At 45.8% G+C, this 25,488-nt stretch overlaps 1 protein-coding gene and 1 long non-coding RNA gene across 2 annotated transcripts in view; one reads left to right on the top strand and one right to left on the bottom strand.

The window, feature by feature from the left end:
- Positions 1 to 162: 162 nt before the first annotated feature.
- Positions 163 to 25,488, top strand: LOC130016880 (uncharacterized). The gene is made up of 3 exons (XR_008791280.1): positions 163 to 311; positions 699 to 764; positions 25,313 to 25,488. It is a non-coding gene; the product is annotated as an uncharacterized LOC130016880 (long non-coding RNA).
- Positions 19,085 to 25,488, bottom strand: part of ALG9 (ALG9 alpha-1,2-mannosyltransferase) — an 80,695-nt gene continuing 74,291 nt past the window's right edge. The window contains exon 15 of the mRNA XM_056107583.1: positions 19,085 to 22,941. Within this exon, the coding sequence (XP_055963558.1) occupies positions 22,818 to 22,941 (124 nt within the window). The 3' untranslated portion in view covers positions 19,085 to 22,817. The remainder of the gene's footprint in view (positions 22,942 to 25,488) is intronic.

Genomic DNA, 25,488 nt, shown 5'->3' with positions numbered 1-25,488 from the left:
TTAGGCTTCGCCTCGTGCCCGGGCCCCGCCCCGCGTTCGGGCCCCGCCCCGCGCCTAGGCCCCGCCCCGCTCTTAGTCTCTGCCCAGCCTCCAGGCTCCGCCCTGCGTTCAGGCCCCGCCCAGCGAGTGAGGAGGCGGAGTCAGGGCCGGTGCTCCGGTTCGTTGGACCCGGAGAGACCGAGTTTCTGCTACGCTGGTGGAGACACCCGCCCAGCCCTCGTTGTAGAGGCTGTAGGTGTAAACTCCAGAAGAAAAGCGGACTTAGAAAGAGAATTGAGCTCCCATGTCCTTTCCCCAGACGGAAGAAACAGGTGCAGTGGCTCATCCGGCTCGTGCGGCTGGGAAGGATGATCCGATCTGTGTCCTACTCGGACTCGGGTGGAACCTAGACGAAGCCCAGCTCGGAGCCAGGAGGAAACTAGGACTTGGCGCCTCCCCTGACCTGGTCCTGACCCCGAGCCGCTGGGGCTCCAGGTCCTCATTTCTTTAATAGCCTCACTCAAGCCCCCAGCGAAGCCCTCCACCTACCCCTTCCTTGGGCCCGAACTGTGTCTGGCTCCTGCTCTCTAAGACAAATAACGCGGGCGGTTGGAGAAAATGAACAGTGCTGTCCAAACTCCCCAGTCAATATTTTTTCCGCTTCCTCCATGCAAGCTGTTGAAAACATGCTGTTCTCTTGTTTTTGTGTTTCTTTTCAGTTTGGTACTGGAACGGCGCCTTCTGTTGTATTTTCTTCCTCCCATTTTTCAGTCTTTAACATTCTGGTAAGTACAACAATCAAGTAAAACCGGGACAAGTGGGGCAAGATTGAAGTCTTCCAAATTAGGTGAAGGCGGTTCAAGAAAGGTTAGACTTGACCCCCCCCCCCATGCCCCCAACGTTTCCCCCAAGCACCAAGAGCCCTCCATGGCAGCAGTGGGAGAGGGAGAAGGCATGAGAGTTCTTACAAAACTTGCTTCTCACTTGTGATTTCATTGTTAAGGCAGTACAGAATGTCCTGTCTTTTTGTCTTGGACCACAGGCACTTGAGAGTGATAACTCCAGGGGCTGGAGCAATAGCACAGCGGGTAGGGCGTTTGCCTTGCACGTGGCAGACCCGGGTTCGATTCCCAACATCCCATAAGGTCCCCTCCGAGCAACACCAGGAGTGATTCCTGAGTGCAAAGCCAGGAGTAACCCTTGAGTATCACCGGGTGCGACCCAAAAAAAAAAGCAAAAAAAAAAAGTGATAACTCTGTGCGGTTATCTCAAGCTTTGAAATGCTAATTCTATGTGAAAAATGATCACTAAATGCCATTTAGAAAACTGCACTCTTCCTCCCCAAAACTTGTGGCTTCTGAAAGGAAGGAAGCTCTCGTAGATGGGTTGACAGTTGTGAAACTTTGGGGTCCAGTGAATCTGAAGGGTACTTCTCAAATCAGATCTGTGGATATATTCTATATTCTTTCACTGTTTTCATTTTGGCTATACATATTTTTCCAAAACTTTTGTTTTGTGGAGCAGGGTATTGAACCCAGGTCTCCTGCATGCAAAGTATGGGCTTTACCACAAAGCCACATCCTGGCCCTTGATAGCACTTTTTATTTCAAAGTACATTCTGGATTATTTGGGCGACCTCTTTGTCACCCAGTACTGCCAACTGTGAGTTCAGATATTTGCATGTGTGTTTCAATGCTGTCTTTAATTGTTGTGGGAGAATGAGAAAAAAAGTATACTGAAAATCAGAATAAGACTTTCATACACAAAATGGAAGGCAAAGGACATCCTGAGACTGCACTATCAGAAAAGACATGAGAAAATTGCAACAGCATATTTTAGACTGGGGCGCAGGCATACTGATCTCAAAGAAAACTTAGCTTGCCTGGGCCATAGTCCCAGTACAAGGGATGATTTTGTTAAAAAAAAATTGTCATGTTAACTTATTATACTATTAATGAATATTATTAATTTTGCAATTTGATGTACAGTTAATGTATAGTTGGGGGTTCTTTATATAAGAATGGTAAAGATAGGCTGGAATGATAGTAAAGCAAGTAGGGCCTTGCATGTGCCCCCATATCCTGAGCACAGAGCCAGGAGTAAGCCTTGACAACTGCTGGGTGTGACCCAAAAACAACCCAAAAAGAATGAATAAAAGGATAACATATCTCTACTTTATAAATTCAAGTAACATTGTTATTAAACATTAATTTAAATTGAGTTCAGATTTGTTTTTCTTTAGAAAGCTCGAGCAAATCGATGAACAACGGGAGGACAATGACAGTGACAGTGACAGAAAAGAATGAAAGATTAAAGTTTGAGAAATAGAAGCCTGGGCTTTTTGATCTAGTGCTTTTCCAGTCAGTAGATCAGAGGGCTTTCCTATTGGCCTGGGGAAGAAAAATATATTGCAGTCAACTTTGTGTGAAAAATCTGCAGAACCAATCAATGAAACAAGAGCAGAGAGAAACGCATTAAATCTGTTCCACGAACACTATTATCTAGATAGTAGGTCCAGCTTAGACAAGCCATAATATGCTAACAAAAATTCCCACCACACTGATGCTAAGCCATCCGTTTAAAACTCAAACATGCGTTGCTTACCCAAGCACAATGACGTGGGCACCCAAGGAATAGCTATGATTAAATATGAAATCACAGGCTGAGAAAATAGGTCCCAGAAAATTGCCTGGTTTGAGAGTCATCCATTCTGTTGAATTCCTACCTCTGTCTCTGACTCATTGTGACCCTCCACCTCCTCACCCTCAATAAAATGCAGCTCTCCGCCTCAGGAACCCTCCCTAGTTGCTGGGATGAAGTGAGAACAAGACTAGCAATGAACAAAGAGATGCTAATAAAGCCCTCAGTAGAGAATGTGATTGAACAGACTGCAGCAGAAGGAGACTATTTCAAAAATTGGGCCAACTGTCCACAGATGACAGAATAAAGAAGTGATGGAATACTTCACTTTGCAACAGGCAAATTGATACTGGAGACTGAGAACAGCCAGCAAGAGACGAGTGACTTTCTTAGCACCAAAGCACTACTTAGCTGTTGAAAACAATGAAGTCAGGCTGTTGAAAACAACGTAGATGGATATTAACGTGATCACACTTAGCAAAATAAATCAGAGAGCAAAAGGTGTCAGAGGGCTTTCTTTTTATCTGTAGAATAAAAGTAGCACTGTCTGTAGCACTGTCCTCCCGTTGTTCATCGATTTGCTCGAGCAAGCACCAGTAACGCTCCATTGTGAGTGAGACTTGTTGTTACTGTGTTTGGCATATCAAATACGTCACGGGTAGCTTGCCAGGCTTTGCCTTGCGGGCGGAATACTCTCGGTAGCTTGCTAGGCTCTCTGAGAGGGATGGAGGAATCGAACCTGGGTTGGCCGCATGCAAGGCAAACGCCCTACCAGCTGTGCTATCGCTCCAGCCCAGAATAAAAGTACCCGAAGAAAATTACAAACTAAAAACAGCAGAAGCCTTTCTTAGAATCTGTGTCAAGACCTGATGGCTGCCAGAAGGAGGGGGGAGGAAAAGGATAGAAGGGAATAATCAGATCATGGGAACAGCACTGGGACCAGATGGGTGCTGGGTGGCTATACTATAAAGGTATGAAACTGGACTCAGAGGGCTGGAACGATACTACAGCGGGTAGTGCGTTTGCCTGTCACTTGGCCAACCCAGATTTGATTTCCAGCATCCCATGTGGTCCCCCGAGCACTGCCAGAGTAATTCCTGAGTGCAAAGCCAGGAGTAACCCCTGTGCATTGCCAAGTATGACTCCCCCCAAAGAAAAGGAAGGAAGGAAGGAAGGAAGGAAGGAAGGAAGGAAGGAAGAAAGATGGAGTCAGAGATCTTTCACTGTCACACTGTCCTCCCATTGTTCATTGATTTGCTCGAGCTAGCCCAGTAACGTCTCCATTTTGAGACTTGTTGTTACTGTGTTTGGCATATCGAATAAGTCAAATGAAATGGGTCAAATGAAAGCTGAAATGAAACCTAAGACAAGTTTTTGGGGAATGTGATTTGATTTACTGACAATTTGTTCAGAATCACCTAAAATGCTTCTTTAAAATGCCCTGATCCCCACTCCAGACCTGCTAATGAGGAATTCTTCAGATGGTGCAGGACGTTTTGCCATGTACCCCTGATGATTGTAATATACAATAACAGTAGGAATGAATGAATTTTAAAGGAGGATGACTCAAAGGGTTGGAACAGTTACTGGAGGGCAGGGGGAGGGGGCGTGTTTGGGGCCATACCCAGCATTGCTCTCCTGACAGGGTCACTCCTGGCAGGGCTCTGGAGACCATATGTGGTGCCAGATAACAAACCGGGTCAGCAAGGCAAGCACCCTACCTGTTGAACTATCTCTCCAGCCGTGGAACAAATGCTTTGCATACAGGAGCTCCAGATTCAATCCTCGGCACACATCATGGTCCTTTGAGCACCATCAGGAGCAACCCCCAAGCATTGCTGGGTATCACCCCAAAAACCAAAACCAGGCTTCATCTGGAAGAAAATAATTCCCATGTCCACAAACAAGCATCTGTTTGGAGGAAATCGACAATGAACCTTAGGAGGGCTTCTCTGTCCGGCAAAAGCAGATGACAGTGACAACTGCTTAACAATCAGCAATTCTGTCGCTGCTAATCTTTTGGTCAGATTAAAATGGTCTCTCTTTTCCTGGATTCCTGGAAGTCAGCGCAACACTATAAATACAGGACTCCAGGACTGTGGCACTAAACTGTTTCCACATCCTACTCTCTACGGCTCCCTCTGATCTCCTCTCTGTCCCACACACACCACAAGACTCCAATGACCAGGAAAGCCCAGAGGCAATAGGCAAATTGACACCGGAGACTGGGAACAACCAGCAGAGACAGAGTGACTGTCTTAGCACCAAAACACTACATTCCGACTCCCACATCAAGTTTGCTCATCCAGAGAATCAAGGGGAGACAGGACAAGACTTGCCCAAACCAAGCACAAGAATACGGAGACCATGCACAGACAGACGGACTAACAGCCTTGAGCTCTGGACTGGTAGTAGTTCTACATTCCTGCAGAAAATGTTCCCTCCTGAAAATGCCTCAGAGGCCTTGGTGTGGTCTCGGGCCTCAGGTCTCAGCTTGCATCCTCCTCAGAGTTCACAGAGCTTCACAAACAGGTGTTCTTTCAAGCGCTGATTGGCGCCATAGCTGTTCCACACTCACCCTGGACAGTGGAGTATGGGAAAGAGACCAGTGAGTAGAAGTTTCTCTCAGGGCAAGCCCAGAAATGTCAGCCCATTGATGAGGTCAACGAGAAAGTGGTGGGCGGCCCATCGTGAACAGAACTCCTGAGGCACATGAAAGCTTTCCTCTTCCTTCCTTCAGCAGTGTTCAGGGCTGACTCTTGGCTCTGCACTCAGGGATCTCTTCTAGTGAGGTTCTGGGGACCATATGGGGTGCAAGATTGAATCCAGGTTGGCCTACATGCAAAGCAAGCACCCTACCCACTGTACTATCTCTCCGGCCCCATTTCGCCACTTCTTCACTGTGTTCACTGAAGAAGTTGACTAGTGAACTGGTGGTCTCCAGGCCTGCATTCATTCACTGCCGGTAGTAAACCTCAACACAGCATTGATGACATCTTGAACTGATATGAACACAGTCTTTGGTGAGATTCAAAGAGTTATCCCCTCAACTTCACCTGAATACTTTTACTTTCTTTCTTTTCTCTGTACTGAAGAATTAAATTGAATCCTAGGGGCCAGAGTGATAGTGGGTATGGTATTTGCCTTGCATGGGGCCGACCTGAGTTCGGCCTCTGGCATCTCATATGAGCACCGCCAGGAGAGATTCCTGAGTGTAAAGCCAGGAGTAACCCCTGAGCATTGCCAGGAGTGACCCAAAAAAAGCAAAAAAAAGAAAGAAGAAGAAGGAGGAGGAGGAGGAGGAGGAGGAGGAGGAGGAGGAGGAGGGAGGAGGAGGGAAGAGGGAGCAGGGAGGAGATAGAGGAGGAGATAGAGGAGGAGGAGAAGGAAAAGGAGGAAGAGGAGGAGGAGAAGAATTATTAAATTCTATTTTTGTGGCTGTGAATGGTTGTCTTAGAGGAAGTGCTGCTCACCTGGAGTCCCACAGTTAGCAGAAGCAGCTGTGAGATTCAGCCCTGGATTGTCACTCTCCTTGCTTTACCTGATCTTTCTCCCCCAAGCACCACCGGCTTTGACTTCTGAGCACCAAGTTGTGAAGAGCCCCTGAAGATTGCTATTGTGGCGCCCAAAAAGACACTGGCTCAGTGGTACAGGACTTGCCGTGTGTGTGTGTGTGTGTGTGTGTGTGTGTGTGCGCGCGCGCGCACACCCCTGGATTCAATCCCCAGTACAAAAAAAATTATAGTACGAGAATAATATCCAAAGACAGTAGAAACAAGGGCCAGGAAGACTAGTCCATAGTAGGAAGCTCTCCACACATGAGGAGGGAGGGCAGTTAGGACAGAGAAGGAACCACTATAACCATAATAGCTGGACATGATCACTCTGGACAAGAACTGGGGGCTGCCCACGAATAGCTAAAGCAATTCTTGGGAAAAAGAAAATGGGAGGAATCAACCTCCTGAACTTCAAACTGTACTACAAAGCAGTAATAATTAAAACAGCATGGTACTGGAACAAAGGCAGAACTGCAGACCAATGGAACAGGGTTGAATACACTGACATCTCTCCTCAATCATATGCTCATCTAATCTTTGATAAAGGTGCAAGTAATGTGAAGTGGAGTAAGGAAAGCCTCTTTAATAAATTGTGTTGGCATCACTGGACGGCTACATGCAAAAAAATAGGCTCAGAACTCTGCCTAACACCATGTACAAAAGTAAGATCAAAATGGATTAAAGACCTCAACATCAGACCAGAAACCATAAGGTACATTGAAGATAAAGTTGGCAAAACCCTCCATGACATTGAAGCTAATGGTATCTTCAAAGATGCCACGCCACTGGCCGAGCAAGTGAAAACAGAGATAGATAAATGGGACTATCTTAAACTAAGAAGCTTCTGCACCTCCAAAGAAACAGTGACCAAAATACAAAGACAGTCTACAGAATGGGAAAGGATATTCACCGAATACACATCTGACAAGGGGTTGATATCCAGGATATACAGAATACTGGTTAAACTCCACAAGAAGAAAACATCCAACCCCATCCAAAAATGGGGCAATAAAATGAACAGAAACTTTCTCAAAGAAGAAATCCGAATGGCAAAAAAGCACATGAGAAAATGCTCTACATCATTAATCATCAGGGAGATGCAGATCAAAACCACAATGAGATACCATCTCACACCTCAGAGACTGGCCCACATTCAAAAGAACAAAAGCAACCGATGCTGGCGTGGATGTGGCGAGAAAGGGACACTCCTTCACTGTTGGTGGGAATGTCCACTGGTTCAGCCCTTCTGGAAAACAGTATGGACGATTCTCAAGAAATTAGAAATTGAGCTCCCATTTGACCCAGCAATACCACTCCTGGGAATATATCCCAGAGAGGCAAAAATGTATAGTCGAAGTGACATCTGCACTTGTTTGTTCATTGCAGCACTCTTTACAATAGCCAGAAACTGGAAGAAACCTGAATGCCCAAGAACAGATGACTGGTTAAAGAAACTTTGGTACATCTACACAATGGAGTACTATGTAGCTCTTAGAAAAGATGAAGTCATGAACTTTACATACAAGTGGTACAATATGGAAAGTATCATGCTAAGCGAAATGAGTCAGAAAGAGAGGGATAGACATAGAAAGATTGCATTCATCTGGGGGATATAAAGTAACAAAGTATGAGATTAATACCCAAGAATAGCTGAGATCAGCACCAGGAGGATTACTCCATAACTTAGAGGCCAGCCGGGTATCCTAGAGGAAAGGGCAGTTCAGATAGAGAAGGGAGCACCAAATAAAGGATGTTTGGAGGATCCTCCCAGGAGGGGAGATGCATGTCGAAAGTAGACTATGGACTGAACATGTTTGCCACTCAATGCCTCTTTTGCAGACCACAACACCCAAAAGGAGAGAGAGAACACAGGGGATTGCCCTGCCACAGAGACAGGGGGGATGGGGGGATGGGGGTGGGAGGGATATTATCCATGGTGGTGGAAAATGGGCACTGGTGGAGGGATGGGTATCTGATCATTGTATAATTGAAACCAAAGCACAAAAAATTGTAAATCTACAACTTTAAAAAAATAAAATAAAATAAAGGGAAAAAAAAAAGAACTGGGGGCTGAATGGAGGCAATAACATGGTTGATCCCCTTTCAGTAGCAGTATTGAGCGATAGCACAGCGGGTAGGGCGTTCGCCTTACAAGCGGCCAACACGGCCGACCCGAGTTCGATTCCTCCACCCCTCTGGGAGAGCCCGGCAAGCTACCGAGAGTATTCGATATGCCAGACACAGTAACAACAAAGTCTCCAATGGAGACGTTACTGGGCCCGCTCGAGCAAATCAACGATCAACGGGAGGGCCTTTATCTTATCTTATCTTATTGTTAACAATAGAGCCTAAAAGAAGGGGGGTGGGCAGAGAGAGAGAGAGAGAGAAAGAGAGAGAGAGAGAGAGAGAAGAAAGTGCCTGTCATAGAAACAGGCTGGGGGCAGGGGGGAGAAAAACTGGAGACATTTGGTGGCCAGAAATGTACTCTGATGAAGGGACAGATGTTGGAACATTGTGAACATTGTATGACTGACTACAATGTTCCAACAACTTCGAAACTATATGTTTTATGTGATTCAATGATAAAATTTTTTTATTTCCTCAAATATATATGTATATATGTATATATATGTATATATATATAGTTTCCTAAGGCAAACTTTTGCTTGAGAAGAGCAAATTAATGAAATGAATCTCATCTGTTCTGATCCAAAGCAATATATACAATAGCTGACTGTAGAATGAAACCAGTAATATATTGATGAACATCTCAGCTTTACCTACTACTTTTTTTTTTTAAGAGAGTAGAAAAGTTTATTATAAAGCAGAAGAGAGGGGCTGGAGCACAGCTGGTAGGGCGTTTGCCTTGCACGCGGCCGACCTGGGTTCAATTCCCAGCATCCCATATGGTCCCTTGAACACCGCCAGGAGTAATTCCTGAGTGCAGAGCCACAGCCAGTAGTAACCCCTGTGCATCGCCGGGTGTGACACAAAAACAAAAACAAAAAAAAATACAGAAAGGAAAAGGAACTCCTCACGTGTGGAGGAACTTAGTACAGGACTAAACACCTACTTAACTATTTTTTGTGTGACTAGCACTGCATTATAGCACTGTTCGCCCATTGTTCATTGATTTGATAAAGCACCAGTAACATCTCCATTGTGAGACTCATTACTGTTTTTGGCATATCAAATATGCCACGGGGAGTTTGCCAGGCTCTGCCATGCAGGCAGGATACTCTCAGTAGCTTGCTCGGCTCTCTGAGAAGGACGGAGGAATTGAACCCTGGTCAGCCGCATGCAAGACAAATGCCCTACCACTGTGCTATCTCTCCAGCCCTAGGCAAATCTAAATCTTGATTTCTGCATTTGTAGAGTGGGAAAGTAAATTTTAACTTTTTTCATCATTAACATTTTATATATATATATATATTTTTTTTTTTTTTGCTTTTTTGGGTCACACCCAGCAATGCTCAGGAGTTACTCCTGGCTCATGCACTCAGGAATTACTCCTGGCAGTGCTTGGGGGACCATATGGAATGCCAGGAATCGAACCTGGGTTGGCCGTGTGCAAGGCAAATGCCCTACCCGCTGTACTATCACTCCAGCACAGCGATAGGGCGCCTGCCTTGTGCGCAGCCAGCCTGGCCGAGCCGGGTTCGATTCCTCCGCCCCTCTTGGAGAGCCTGGCATGCTACCGAGAGTATTCAATATGCCAAACACAGTAACCAGAAGTCTCACAATGGAGACGTTACTGGGCCCGCTCGAGCAAATCGATGAACAACAGGAGGACAGGACAGGACAACATTATATTATTTCTATAAAATGCCTAGATTAGAGCTTGAAAAAAGTAGCAGCCCTCAGGGCCAGAGAGATAGGATAGCAGTTAGGGAACTTGCTTTGCTTGCTAATGTCAACTTGCTAATGCCAACCTAGTTTTGATCCCCAGCTCCCCATATGATCCCCCAAGCTGCAGCAGGAGTGATCCCTGAGCACAGAGCCAGAAGGAAGCCCTGAGCACAGCTGGGTAGGGCCCTCAAAATCACACATACCTACAAAAGTAGCCCTCAAATATTAGTCATTCAAGTTACTATTGACTGAAATAGTAAAAAGCCAACAGGAAAACATTCCAATCAATTTTCCTTTGTCAGTCAAGAAAGGGGACCAACCAATGTAAAAGGATGAAAGGAATCACGATTTACAGAAGACCTATAAATCAGAAGAGCTGGCTCATGCCTTTCCAGGGGTTTTCTCATCGCTAAAATGGGAGTAAATTGTACCTTCCTTCTCTCCTGGACTTGTTGTGAGACATAAGATCCATCACATAAAGTGTTGTGTAAATGAAAAGCAAGGCACCCGTGTTAGAAGTGGTTACTTATTACCAAGCACCCGTTGAATTGGGCGCTTTAAGCCAAACACAAAAAAGGTGAACAGGCCCCCAATTCCCTAAGAACTGCTGTCAGAATTAGTACTTCCTCTAACCACAAAGGGTAGATTCAAGCTACAACAAACCTGGAGATCAAACAGGCGTGGTGACCTTTCTTTCAGGCCTCTGAGTTCTATTACAGGCTCTAATGTTCTTAGGACAGAACCCCTGGTTTATCTAGCCGGATGCTCCGCGCAGCTCAACAAAAAACCCTTTGTTAAAGTGTGAAGTGAAAAAGCAAGATACACAGTGTTATTGAAATTGTGGGGTGTAATTTAAGCTGAACAATCTTTGGACGTAATAAGATTGCTCCTCGATGAGCTATATTAAAATAGCTTAAGTTTTAAAAAGCAAAAATATAAGGGCCAGAATGGTATATGGTATATGAGTCTGGCAAGCACAGACAGGAGTGTGTAAAAACAATCTCTGAGCTTGTGTGGTTTAATCATGTTGGTTGATTGTGGGAAGGTAACCGGGGAGAGGCATCTGGGAACAGAAATGCAAGGGGTCTTTTGCAATGCACAGCACATCCATATATCCTTGGCTTTTTACTATTTACTAAACTCCATGGGCTGGAGCGATCGCATTTGCCTTTCACGCGGCTGACCCGGGTTCGATTCCTCTGTCCCTCTCAGAGAGCCTGGCAAGCTACTGAGAGTATCCCACCCACATGGCAGAGCCTGGCAAGCTCCCTGTGGCATATTTGATATATCCCAAACAGTAACAAGTAATGGAGACGTTACTGGTGCCCGCTCAATGAACAATGGGAGGACAGTGCTACAGTGCTAATAAACTCCATATTTACTCAAATTTCACCCATTTTTCAACTAATGTCTTTTTGTTGGTTTCAGAACCCTATCTAGAAAAAAAATGACAATGCATTTAGGCTTTTGAGTGAGTAACCATGATAATGATTACTGACTCAAACCAACATTTAACTGCTGGCTACCATGCTGAGAACTGGACTCTGCCTCCCCACGGCTGGTCTCTCCAGCAGCATCCAGAGATGTAAATAAACAGTCTCTTCCTGCCAGCTAGTCCCCATCTAGCCTTGCTACAGCTTTCCCCCTCTCTTGTTACTCCTGAGCACCATATTCAGTATTAGACCCAGCCCGTATAACTGGTAAGAAGTTGGCAGCTTCTTTTTTTGGGGAGGGGGGGAGGGGTCACACTTGGGGATGCTCAGGGGTTACTCCTGGCTCTGCACTCAGGAATGATTCCTGGCAGTGCTCAGGGGACCATATGGGATGCTGGGATTTGAACCCGATTGGCCGCATGCAAGGCAAATGCCCTACCCGCTGTGCTATGGCTCCAGCCCCAGAAGTTGGCAGCTTCTTAGGCTCCAACTAGATGGAGGTTTGATTCCCCCAAAGCGGTAATTACTTAATATTCCTGGTCCCTTTAGAAGTCTTTTCCTTTGGTGTCTCCTGACAGATGTTATTCTCTCCTGCTTCCCTTTCTTGATTCGTCCAGAACAGTTAAGAGAAAGGTCAAGGGGATAAGAAAGGACCGCTGCCAAGACCCCCTTGGACATACCACTCAGATCTCAGAACTCCAGCTGGGACTGTAATCAGAAGCTGGAATTTTCACTAGCTTCCAGGACTTCAGGAAATCAACCTCCTTTCAGATCTGGCTGCATGATTAAAATTACCTTCGGGCCCAGAGTGTTCTAGAAAACCCCCTACGAAGACTGAATGTATTATCTTCACACTGTCTCACTGCAACAACTTCCAGGCTAAGTGACTAAGAGCAGATTAAAAAGGTGGTGAAAAATGTGTAACCACTTTGATTAGATACTGTTCTGGCTGTTCTAATCTCTACATAACGTCCTCCTCGCCCCCCCCCACCCCCCAGAGGAGACGCTAAGGGGTTGGGACCAGGCCTCATCGGTACAGCACATATCTCGTTGGGATCCCTTGCACTGCATTAAAAACCAAACCAAACAAAAGGAGATAAAGAGCTGCGGAGTTCAAGAGGCCATGAAAGGGGGGGATAGGGCCATAAAGGGAGTCTGGAGTCCCACTGCTCAGGCTGGAGTACCAGGTCTTTAACCTTCTACCAGGTGATCGTTGGTGAGACATTTACGGTCTGATAGAAGCTTCCCCCTGTTCAAAGAGAAGGCCATGGTGGTTATTGGCTTCACGTCATTGTTTTAAGGACTGTGTGAAAAAAGAAGGAACTTGAAACATTCCTAACATAGTGCTTAATGACTGTCAGCTGTTACATTGTTCCTCAATTTGATAGATCTAATCAGAGAGTATTAAAATATTAAAATATATAAACAACCCCCAGTACATTTCCTATGAATTCTAAGATTAAATTCAAAGGAGAGTCTCTAAGCATCTTTGATTAGATACCGTTCGGCCTACCCTAATTTCTATATAACATACCCCCCTCCCGTCCCCTCTCCCTCCCCACACAAACAAGGAGCGGATAGGGGGCTGGGACCCAGCCTCATTAGTATAGCACATATATTGCAGGTGTGAGTTGCTGGATTTGATCTCTGGTACTATATTAAAAATAAAAGTGTATCTCTTTAAGTCACATATAAAGAAGATAACTCCTGTATCAAAGAGCTGAGGGGCTGGAAGGGTGGAGGTGGAGGATTTACAGGCCTTGCATGTATGAAGCCCTAAACTGGATCTTCCACACCACAAAGATAGATAGAGAAAGAGTAGAGAAAGAGAGAGAGAGAGAGAGAGAGAGAGAGAGAGAGAGAGAGAGAGAGCTGGACTTTTCTGTCAAGGACGAAGTCTTTCTTTGTGGGTACCCTACACTTGAAATGTAAACGGACTCTCTTCTGCAAATATTTGCATTTCACTCAATGACCTACGCATAAAGAGCAAGCAAAGATATTCTGAGATTTGTTATCTTCTAATGGCTGAGGGCCTGCTCAAATCTCTAAACTTTCATTGAGTCATTATACTTACATAATATGATAGCTTTTGAAAGAGGGGAGAATCTTCTAGAGTCACATTCTCTGGGTTGCTTTTTAATGACCTCAGAAGGTAGGTAGCAGTGACAAAGTTACAATTCTGTTTATGATGTGATGTGAACATCCTTGGACACTTAAAAATAGGAAAATGGCTAGTAACTATGTGGATAAGCAGCTTCTTCCTCTCAGTACCTATCTTTTATTACCCTAAACACAAGCAGCTTGGTGCCAATTAGCATTGGCTTAATCCAAAAGAACTGACCTACAGATTATCTTCCAAGCAGGGAATCAATATTTGGGAGTAGATACAGACCCCATAGGTTAAGGACATGGTTTTCTTCAGAAAAAATTTACAATCATAGCAGTATATGAGTGCGGTGTAGAAATATAGATTCTGAGAAAAAATGCAACTCAGAAATTTCTATTCACACTGGACCCATCAACCCATACAGAAAGCAGTTTGCTTGGAGGAAAAGGAACGTGGCCAGTTTTAAGTGAGAGCAGTCTGCCCTCTGCTGGGCACGGAGTCTGTCTCTCTGCTGGCTCTGTGACAAGGTCAGCTTGGAAAAGTTTTCTCCAAATGACTCTTGGCGGTAAAACAAAAAACACCAGCAAACATGACCATGGGTTAAACTTTGGTGCTATTTTTTTTAATAACGCGAGTAATCACAGACTGTCAGAAGGTGGTTATAGAAAAACATCCCCCCCCCAAAGGAAAAAAGTTATTTTGTTTTGTTCATAAAATTCTTGTCTAGATAGAGACTGAAAAACCAGACCCTTGTTCTACATAGCTCCACAGACACTGGCAAGAAAAAAAAAATGGGGAGAGCATATTCAAGGAAATACCAGGGAAGCTCAGAGACAAGAAAAAAGACCAACTTCTGAATGGTCCACGGCCTTTTCTTGTTGGTTGACTGAACATATTCCAGATTGTTTCTCCCTAAATGTGATTAACCTTTGTTCCCATGTCCAAGGGGTGGGGGGTGGCAGTGCTACAATAACAAAGACCTCTCGACTGGATTTGTGTCAAAGAAAGCCACAAAGTACCAGGCAGGCACCCCCAGAGTGTCTGGAGCAGAGCAGGAGGTCTTAAAACACACACACACACACACACACAACACACACACACACACACACACACACTTCTTTTTCTCATTATCTTACTCAGGACCGCCAGAGGTCCTTATCTGAGGGAGCCAAGCGATGCCAAACAGAGTGCAGCTGAAAGGTCAGTGTGCTGAAGGTTGAATCTGCTTGCTCAAACTCTCCTACCCAGAGAAACACAGGCAATGGCTCACGGATGGATCTGAACTGCCAGGACTCCCTCTCATCTTTCTCCCCCCACCAGATGTGCTAGCAATCCTGTGCACTGAGACATTTGAGGCGCAGGGGGTGTGTCTCACTGATAGAACACCTTCCTTGCGGGTTGCGGGTTGGAGGACGAGTTCAGTCCCAAGCACCAGCCCATGTTCCAAGGGCAGGCCAGGGGCCGGGGTGTGTGTGCTGCTGACTCCTGTTGCCTGACTCCCAGTGGCAAAGCGTGTCCGCTCCCTGTGCACACCAATAAAGTATGAGATCCTTTGGGGGGCCGGAGCAATAGCACAGCATAGAGGGCTTTTGCCTTGCACGTGACTGCCATGGGTTCGGTTCCCAGCATCCCATATGATATCCCAAACACCGCCAGGAATAATTATTGAGGGCAGAGCCAGGAGTAACTCCTGAGCATCTCCAGGTGTGACCCAAAAAGCAAAAAATTAAAAAAAATAAAACAAAATAACGTGTGCGACCCTGAATGAGCACTGCAAGAGAGCCAGAGCTAATGCTACCAGGTCTGTGCAATCTCGCTTTGGATGAGGGAGGAGAAGGACAATGGAATGAGGTGAGCGTTCAACGGGATGAGGACGACGGTCAATCATTAACACCCACTAGTGGACTTTGGCATCCTATTAGTTAACTGGTATCCAGGGGGGGGGGGGGGGGCCCAGAGGGAGTAGGAGACGAGGTCGGGTTTGGGAAGGTTTCACAGGGCAAAAAACTAGAGAACAGGGCCTGGGGGAAGGGAAGAGACCCATCAGAGGCCTGAGATATTCAGAGAAATTAGAACTGGAAAAAGACACCAAACATTTTGCAATTTAATTCTCATCCCTCTTCAATGTGGTCGTATTAGAAAAATATATAGATATATTTTAATGGTGGCCCATTCTAAGCACAACTCAGAATTCCTGTGGATCAGTCAGATAGTGGCTATGAATTAATTAATTAATTAATGTATTTACTGAGGTGCTAGGGCTGGAACGATAGCACAGCGGGTAGGGCGTTTGCCTTGCACGCGGCCGACCTGGGTTTAATTGCTCCGTCCCTCTCGGAATGCCTGGCAAGCTACCAAGAGTATCCCGCCCACACGGCAAAGCCTGGCAAGCTACCCATGACGTATTCAATATGCCAAAAACAGTAACAACCAGTCTCACAATGGAGATGTTACTGGTACCTGCTCGAGCAAATCGATGAACAACAGAAGGACAGGGCTACAGAGCTACAGTGCTATTGCGGTGCTGGGGATTGAACCCAGAGCTTCCCGAGTGCCGGGCAGACACACGTCCACTGAATTGCATCCCCAGCCTGGCAACTTTTCAAAGGGTTCTCAGGAGATCTGGCAAGTTTTCAAAGTGTTCCCAGGTGATTTGCGTAGCATTAGCTGCTTCACTGCGTCACTGCTCTGGAAGATTCATTTCCTCCTGTGTTTTGAGTATTACGCTGCTGAGACAATGAGCAAACAGAACAAAAAAGCAGACCCTCTGCCTTCAGCAAGCTGAGACCAAAGTTTAAAAAGACATTAACAAGCTAAGGGCCGACTTGTCAAGTGCTGTTAGGCAGGCAAAGGGAGATCAAAGAGAACCTTCATTAGGCAGATAATGGCTGAACTTTTACTGTCTATGGTCTGTGATAAATCCTTGCTCCAGTTTATCTTTGTTCACACAACCTTTCAGCTGCTTGAACCGTTAAGCCTTTTAATTTTTCATTTTTGTGCCACACCCAGTGGTGCTCAGGGGTTAATCCTGGCTCTGCACTCAGGAATTACTCCTGGCAGGTTCGGGGGGCTATTAAGGGGTGCTGAGGATAGAAACCAGGTTGGCCGCATACAAGCAAAATGCCGTCCCCGCTGAACTATCGCTCCTGTTTATACCTGCATTTACAAGTATGAAACTTGAGAACAGTTTCAGAAGCTAGAAGAAAATGGAAAAATCTTGGGGGCTAGGGAGATAACTCAAATGGTGAGCTCATGTTTCGATGCAGGAGGCCCAGGTTCAGCCCCCAACATCCCACAGTCCCCCTGAGTACCATCGGGAGTGCTCAGAATTGCTAAAATACATAGTACTGAGGCTCATCCACATCTTCCAAATTGCTCTTTGGGGGGCGATTTCGGACTTAAGACTCGTTATATTTTTTTGTGGTCCAGAAATGGGCTAATTGAAAGGAACAGCTGTATAAAAGCTGTGGGTTTCTGTTTCATTTTCCCTTCTTCATTGTCAACAACATGTAGAGAACCCAATTGTGAAGGACTGGGCATAGACAGAATGATGTTGTCTTCGCTCCTAGAAGAAGTAACAGTATTCGCAATAGACTGGTTGATAAGGCCCTATGACATGAGTTCAGATATTAGCTACCCCAAGTGTTCAGAAAAGTCAGTTCGCATCAGGATCTGAAGTCCAGAAAGGCTTTAGAGATGGGGAAGCTCAAAGCAGACTGTCGAGGAAGACTAACAGCGTGGATGACGTTTGAGACAGAGAGAAATTGCAGAGGCCAGTGACCATTTCCCAAAATGAAACTGTATTGACGAGGACATCCTTTTAAAAAACAACTCAGGAGAAATAAAGTTTCAAGGCTATTCGGTTTTTTTAAAATTTTTCTTCTTTTAGGGTCACCCAGTGATGCTCAGGGGTTACTCCTGACTCTGCACTCAGTTTTACTCCTGGCGGTGCTTGGGGGACAATATGGGATGCCGGGGATTGAACCCTGGTCAGCCACATGTAAGGCAAACGCCCTACCAGCTGTACTATGGCTCTGGCCCCTACTTGAGGTCTTAAGGGAAGAGAACTGATAATGTATAAAATCAGACGGTTATGAGAAGTTTCTGGCTATAAATTGAAAAGTATAGAGCGGCATTAGGAATTTAAATCATAGAAACATTTTCTTGCTGCTGATAAACACTGATAAGGTGAAAATAGTTGTATAGTATTCCTAGGTCCTCATTGCTATGGATATTGGATTCACAGAGTTCAGGGACTGAATCCAGGGCTTTACACATGTTTGATATGAGCTTTACCACTGATTCAAATCTTTTTTTTTTTTAGTTTCTTTTTTAAATTTTTTATTAGAGAATCACCATGAGGTACAGTTATAGACTTACGGTAGTTATAAACTTACAAACTTTCGTGCTTGCATTTCAGTCATACAATGATCGAGTACCCAACCTCCACCAGTGCCCATTCTCTACCTCCCACCACCCCCACCCCACCCTGCCTCTGTGGCAGGGCATTCCTTTTGTCCTCTCTCTCCTTTTTGGGTGTTGTGGTTTGCAATAGAGATACTGAGTGGCCATCATGTTCGGTCTATAGTCTACTTTCAGCACGCATCTCCCATCCCAAGCAGGTCCTCCAAACACCCTTTACTTGGTGGTCCCTTCTCTATCTGAGCTGCCTTTTCCCCTAGCATGTGAGGTCTGCTTCCAAGCCATGAGCAAACCTCCTGGTACTTATCTCAGCTATTCTTGGGTTAGCCATTCTGTTACTTTATATTCCACAGATGCCACTGACTCAAATCTTGTCCCTACACCAGAGAGTTAAAGTTTAAAGCAAAATAGCAAATATCATTTTTTTTCTTTTTGGGCCACAGCTGGTGATGCACAGGGGTTACTCCTGGCTATGCACTCAGGAATTACTCCTGGTGGTGCTCAGGGGACCATATGGGATGCTGGGAATTGAACCCGGGTCAGCTGCGTGCAAGACAAACACCCTACCCGCTGTGCTATCGCTCCAGGCTGGCAGATATCATCTTAAGAAAAGGAAAGCTGGAGCCAGTGAGATAGCACAGGGGTAACGCAGTCTGCTCTGGTTTGGTCCCTGGCACCTCACAGTGCTCCAGGCATTGCTGGTTGCAGCCTTAGAGGCTCCTGAGCACCACGGGGGTGACCCAAGCCACCCCCCAGTATCACAGGGCCAAGCAGCTCTACATGCTCTGGGGTCTTACATTGAATGACTGGCCTGATTGGCTGAGAACTACCAGGAGGGGCCCCCAGGTATAGCTTGATGGTATATATAGCTTCAGGTATAGATTGATGGCTGCCTCATGGGTCTTTATTCCAAACTCTTTACACAAGTAGAAATTAATGAAACTTTTTCATTTAGGAGTTAAATTTCTGGTGATCCTTTTTTGAGTTCCCATCACAGCGTTTTTCCATGCGTTCCTGGGGCCTCTCCTCTTGGGGAGCTCTGAAGCCCTATCCCTTCCCACCCTCACTCCCCCCAGAAAAAAGAAAGAAACGGCAAATCAAACCACCAAGTGTTTATTCAACTTTTTCTTTCACCGAAAATACAGTAAGTTGGTCTTGTAAACACTGACACATGACATAAAGTACAAGACTCAGTAAGACAAATGTATGGGGTAACACTTGCTTCCACACTGCACTGGTTTCTGATTTTATTTGTATGATCACATGGTTATAGATATGGGGAAAATTAAAGGCAGTATTCATTCAGATTTAAAGAAACACCAAGGAGCCTCTGAAATGCAGCAATGCCATACAAAGTCTAATTCTTCAGTTGCAAAAGCATTAAGCTGAGCACACGTTCTTTTATCCATTTATCCAAGGCATTTTATGTAGAAGTGTAAGAATGAATTAACACATGCGCTTTAATTTGCCTGATTGAATTGTGCCTCCTTTGCTCTCCAGAGAAAATAAAATGAACTAAATTGAAAGCAGAGCTGTGCCATTATCCAGAAGACAGTGCACTCACAGCTAATTCTTATTTTAATAAATCCCACGAAATGCAAAACACAATCAAAGATTACTATTGGTGCTCTGCCCAATGGTCATCCCAGACCTCATGTTATAGAAGCACGTGAGAATTTTAAGGTTCTTTCCCAGACCTCCCAACTGGAAAAATGTCCCAAATAAGCAGTTGGCATCCAGAGCCACCTGGGTTGAAGACGAGTCTAATGTTTCTAAAGTTGAATTCAACGGCAAAATGTATGGGCTTCAATTTTCAGAGGTTATTTCAAGAGGCTAAAATAGACACCCACTAGACGGCACGTCAACCTTGATAACCGATGCTACCACATAGTCTGGGCCGGAAACATCACGTTTTCGGTAGGGCTGCTCCTGATCTCCAGACCAGAGAGGCCTGAGCTGGTGACGATCCTCTCCCACACGAAGCTCACCGTCACAGGCCACGGCGCAGAATCTGCTGCGCCTCGTGCCACGTCTACGGGGAAGTTTGGACCTTGGCGACTATGCCCACAGCAAGCAGGGCGTTCTTTCCGGCCTAACAATGATTTTCTGCAGAATCAAAGCCATCCGGCCAAGACTGCTGACGCTCTTTCTGCCCCACCCACCAGAGCCCTGCTCCCAGAGGCTCACCTTGTGTAGTGTGGAGGTAGAGAATTTCTTAAATTTAAGAAATGAAATTTCTTAAATTGATCTAATCTCACATGAAAGACACCTTCGCAATGAAAACAGTTTTTATGACTTTACCTACAGCATTCTCCACAGTGTTCTGCAATGGGTCGCGCTCACACTCAAAATGGATGTGGAAGAGAGACACCCAGAATCAGGTTTTAAAAGTGAGAGAAGTGAAGCATTCCCAAGAAATGCCTGGATCAATCATCACAGTTTGGGTCACATATTATAATAGTACTAACATTAGCTCCAAAGGTGTTTTTTGTTTTTTTTTAAAGTGTGTGTGTATGTCTGGGGGAAGGGCACGCCTGAAAGTGCTGGGGCTACTCCCAGCTCACTGTGCAGGGATACTCAGGCCAGGTTGGAAACAGGGCCCTCGGCATACAAAGCACATGCTCCAGCCCTTGGAACATAGAGCCCCAGCCCAGGCCATTTAAAAAAAAAAAAGACATGCAAAATAGCAAGCTGATCAAAATAGATCAGCATTCATAGATCAAGGAAGTGGCACATTTTAGGAGAAAACCCATCACGGGCCTCCATTACTAGATTCTCTACTTGGATGTGTGTGCTGGGTAGGGGAGGGGGAATGTGTTGGGTCACACCCAGTGATGCTCAGGGACCATTCCTGGCTCTGTGCTCAGGAGCGACCCCTGATGGTGCTCACGGCCCATATGTGGTGCTGAGATTGGAACCAGAGTTGCAGCCACTGCAGCCCCATGCAAGGCAATCTGCCTTCCCTCCTGTACCATCTTTCTGGCCTCATATACGCTGATTTTCTTTCGCAGAAAACTAGAGAGTTTTAACCACTGTGAAGTACGGTTAATATAACTGTAGGTGTGGGGAAGTATTTCACGGACAATCCCCTGACCCCCGTCTTTCTTCTTACTTGGCACTGGTGCCGATCAAAAAGCCCTTCTCTTTTCAAATGAAAGATGGAAAGGAAAATGGGCCCCTCGTCTCTGCAGAGACTTGACACACTCACCTGGAGGGGAATAAGGCACCTGGACCCAGATTGATCATGGAGTGGTGCTGGCACTGGATCTTGCATGGCTATTAAGGAGTGAGACTTCCAGACAGAAGTGCTGCTTTCTCGGGCGAGTTGCATTGCGGATGACCTCGCCCACAGGCAGACCAGAGGGGCTGAAGAATTCAGAAGAGGTCAGAGGAAAGTCTGCTTTCCAGGAGAAACCGTACTTGTGTCTCTGGCCAATCTCATCATTCTTTCCAGGGATGTTTTCCCAGCCGAGTGAGGAATGTGGATGAGCACTAGATGAGAAGCTAGTCCCAGCACTCATGTGGGCGGTGGAACCTGGGGGAGGTCATGTTACCACCTTCCTTAGTCTCAGTCTCCTCGTCTGAAAAATGGGGATAAAGACTACCTACCTTGGGGCCAGACAGGTGACATGAGTACAAGTTTCGTATGCAGGAGCCCCGAATTTGATACCCAATACCACAAGGTCCCTAGGCGCAAAACCACCTACTTTGTCTCCCTCATGTTATGTCATGGCTCTGAGATCTTGCAAAACTGCCTTATAAACACTTGGAACACTGGATGTAAAGGCAAGGAAATCATATGTATTGACCATATTTTAATTAGGTCATTATTATTTTTCTATTTGACCAGAATTGCCTGATGCAGGATGTGCTTTGCAATATGGAACTCAAAACTATGTGCTATAAATATGTGCTATAAACTGGGTTGTTAAAAAACAAAATTAAAAAGGTGTGTGTGTGTGGAGAATTCTTAATTTCCTCAGGAAGGAACTCAGAGTATATTACTTAAAACTGAGCTATTTTTCACATCGACTGACTGATGGAATTAATTTTCTCCAAACATGTTCTCTACTTTGAGTCAGATCTGCTGATTCCTTGGTACAGGAAAGTCTTGAAGTCAAGAAACAGCATACTGAAACTTGGGGGTGAAAAATAATCCATAGAGTTATAGTTTCCTATAAAGTAAATAAACTGAAAATGAGGCATCTTCTGTAACGCCAGCCCCCAGCCATACTTCGTCACGTGGCTCCCTTCTTCCTGAGACATCTCCAGGACAGAAGCCAGTCCTGTGAAGGGTTTTTGGGAAGTGTAGCCATGGTGGAGATGAGAGGACATGAAGGCTGGCAACAAGGCCACTCTCATTTCAGCACTAGGATTTGAACAAGGTCTGCTCGGACCTGCCAAAAAGCTTTGGTGGAGAAACCCATATGGCCCTGGAGAGGCGAGAGGCGTGCTTAGATGCCAGGCCAGAGTGTGGGGAAGAGCTTAACGGCATCCAGGAGAGGGATTTTCCATTCTTTCTGTAAGTTGGTCCTGCTCTTCTCTGGTCTCGTAAATGATGGAACACCAGGAAAACAATGAGATGTGGAGCAACCACTGGACTTCGGGGCTTCAATTGACCAGGACTGCAGGGCTTTCTTTGCCTAGTTTGCATGCAGAATACACAGGCAAAAAAGTGGCTGTGAGTGACTTGACCGGCCCAAAGCACACAGATTCCAGTCTTCGTGTCAGAGGTCTTTATTACAAACGTTACAAAGTGATGACTTGAGGGAGTCACGTAAGTAGAACCAGGTCACTGGACGGTTGTCGGCCGGGATCACGGGCCTGCTGCTAACCTCCGGTTTTCTTCCTGGTTGGCTTTGCTTTCCTGAGTTTGAGGATGGTGTAATTTGCATACACAGTATACTGATCTGACAGGAAGGGAACATAGAATGCCCGTAGCAGCTTCGAAGATCTGAAAAATAAGGGGGATACAAAAAGAAAAGAGATGAGTTTTATTATCTGATAGAATTTACCTTGGTACTGAGAGTGGCTGAAGGAAATAAACTAAATGGGATCTTGAAGATTCTCTCTTATAAATACATCACAGAGAAGTCTGTAATGTACCTGCTAGATTGTGATAAAACACTTTAGACCAAGTACCTTGCTGCCTCACCAAAAAAGATCGTTTTCCTAAGCTCTAGGTCTTCACTCTGCATTAGACAGTACCAGATAAAAAGTTCCAGGTCAAGGGGCTGGAGCGATAGCACAGCGAGTAGGGCATTTGCCTTGCACGCAGCCAACCCGGGTTCGATTCCCAGCATCCCATATGTTCCCCTGAGCAACGTCAGGGGTAATTCCTGAGTGCAGAGCCAGGAGTGATCCCTGTGCATTGCCGGGTGTGACCCAAAAAGAAAAAAAAAAGTTCCAGGCCAAACATGGGACTTCTATTACTGATATAAAGTTATTATTGGTGGTGGTGGCAGTACCAAGAGTCTCACACATGTGCTGTTGTGCTCTACCACCAAGTCACAGCCCTGGTCCTGAAATAATTCTTAACACCTAAATGATTTCTTTTTTGTTGTGGGGCCACACCTGGCTGTTCCCAGGGCTTATTCCTGGCTCTGTGCTCAGGCCTCACTCGTGGTGGGGCCTGCAGGACCATTTGGGGTGCTGGGAAATCACGCAGGACAAGTGCCTTACCCACTGTACTGTCTCTCCAGTCCCAACCTCTAAATGAATTCTGCATCTGAGAAAATGACAGAGATGTCAAATGCTCAAAGGACCGTGACATTAGCTCTGGGTCGTCCTAGAAAGGTGAAGGAAACCTCTGATGTTTCCATTCAAGGCATTCCAGCTAGGCCCATCCACATCCAAGTGGGTCCACACACAAGCCAGTGCTGAGTCATTTCTTTGGGGGGCAGGGGGGAGGCAGGGGAGGGTGGTTATGAAGTATCTGCTTATTGCTAGATTCTAAATTTCTCATCTTCTTTAAAGAATGTGGAAAGTGCCACAGACTTACTGAACAGTTACTATTGGATAGGCACCAAGAACGTGCTTGTACTTATAAATACATTATTCATTCTATCCAATAACCCTATGAGAAAAATGACATTGTTATCCTTGTATTCGAGGTGAGAAACTGGAGGCTGAGTAGATTAACTTGCTTGGGGGGGGGGGGGAGGCGGGGAGTGGTGTCACAAAGTAAGTGACTGATTTCAGAATCAAATCCAGTCAAATCCAGATTTAATTCCAGAGTCTGAATTCCACCCTCCCTCATCAGGGGGCAGATGGGTTCTGAGGACATGTTCAGCAGTGATAGAGGCTACTCCAGGTTTAGTGTTGAGGGACCGTACTGTGCTGGGACGGAGACTACAGCTCTCACATGTGACACAGACACTCCAGACTTTTGGCCATCTCCTGAACTCCAGAGTCTGAATTTTGTTTTGGGGGGGTCACACCCAGTGATGCACAGGGGTTACTCCTGGCTCTGCACTCAGGAATTACTCCTGGTGGTACTCAGGGGACCCTATGGGATGCTGGGAATTAAACCTGGGTCAGCCGCATGCAAGGCAAACACCCCACCCTCTGTGCTATGGCTCCCGCCCCACAGAGCCTGAATTCTTAACCACTGTGGTTATTCCCGAGTTTTAGCCACCCCTCCCAAGAACAAGTAGTCACAACAGCTTCCAACGGGATGTGATGTAGTAATGCCTGACTGTGATTTCTGAGGCTGCCCATGCAAAGCTGGCCTGGTGACTGCCAAGCTACATGAAGTACCTGCAGGCTCTCCGCAGCCAGCCCTTTTCTGTAAATGTCACACAGACGTGGCATTTGAGTTGGCAGCCTCCTGCCCTCTGAGACGGGCAGCGTCCTGCCATGTGCTGGGCCTACACAGCTCTGAAAGGCTCCACTCTCAGTGATCAACAGAGATCTGCTTCTCTTCAACTGCTGACAGCTCAAGGGCTTGGAGAGAGAAAGGAGACCTCGAAGACACACATGAGAAACAGCAGGGTTCCTGCAAGTCCAACCAATGGAGGCGTGCAAAGCTGGAAGCAAGGTGGGAATCCAACATAAAGAGAGAAGAATGCGTGTATCGGGGCTGGAGTGATGATAGCACAGTGGGTAGGGTTTTTGCCTTGCACACGGCCGACCCAGGTTCGATTCCCAGCATCCCATATGGTCCCTGAGCACCATCAGGAGTGATTCCTGAGTGCAGAGCCAGGAGTGGCCCCTGAGTGTCACTGGGTGTGACCCAATAAATAGGAAAAAAAAAAGCATGTATCATTAAAAGTGGGCACTGGAGAAAATCTTCTGTTAGAAGACGAGTTTCCTTTTCTCCACAGATTCTCTTTGTGATCTCTAACAGCATTATCCATCTTCGAATTATACAGCCACTGATTTCTTCCAGAAGATGAAGGAAGATGAAGGAAGGAAAAAAAATCCTACATATATACCTCTGAGCTGGGATGAAAATATTTTGAATTTTAGGGTTTTTTTTTTAATAAATTCATGTTTTAAT

Source organism: Sorex fumeus, unplaced genomic scaffold, assembly GCF_029834395.1.
Source record: "Sorex fumeus unplaced genomic scaffold, SorFum_2.1 ptg000169l, whole genome shotgun sequence".
Taxonomy (NCBI): domain Eukaryota; kingdom Metazoa; phylum Chordata; class Mammalia; order Eulipotyphla; family Soricidae; genus Sorex; species Sorex fumeus.
The sequence above is the reverse complement of the archived record's forward strand: the minus strand, read 5'-3'. Positions and strand labels throughout refer to the sequence as shown.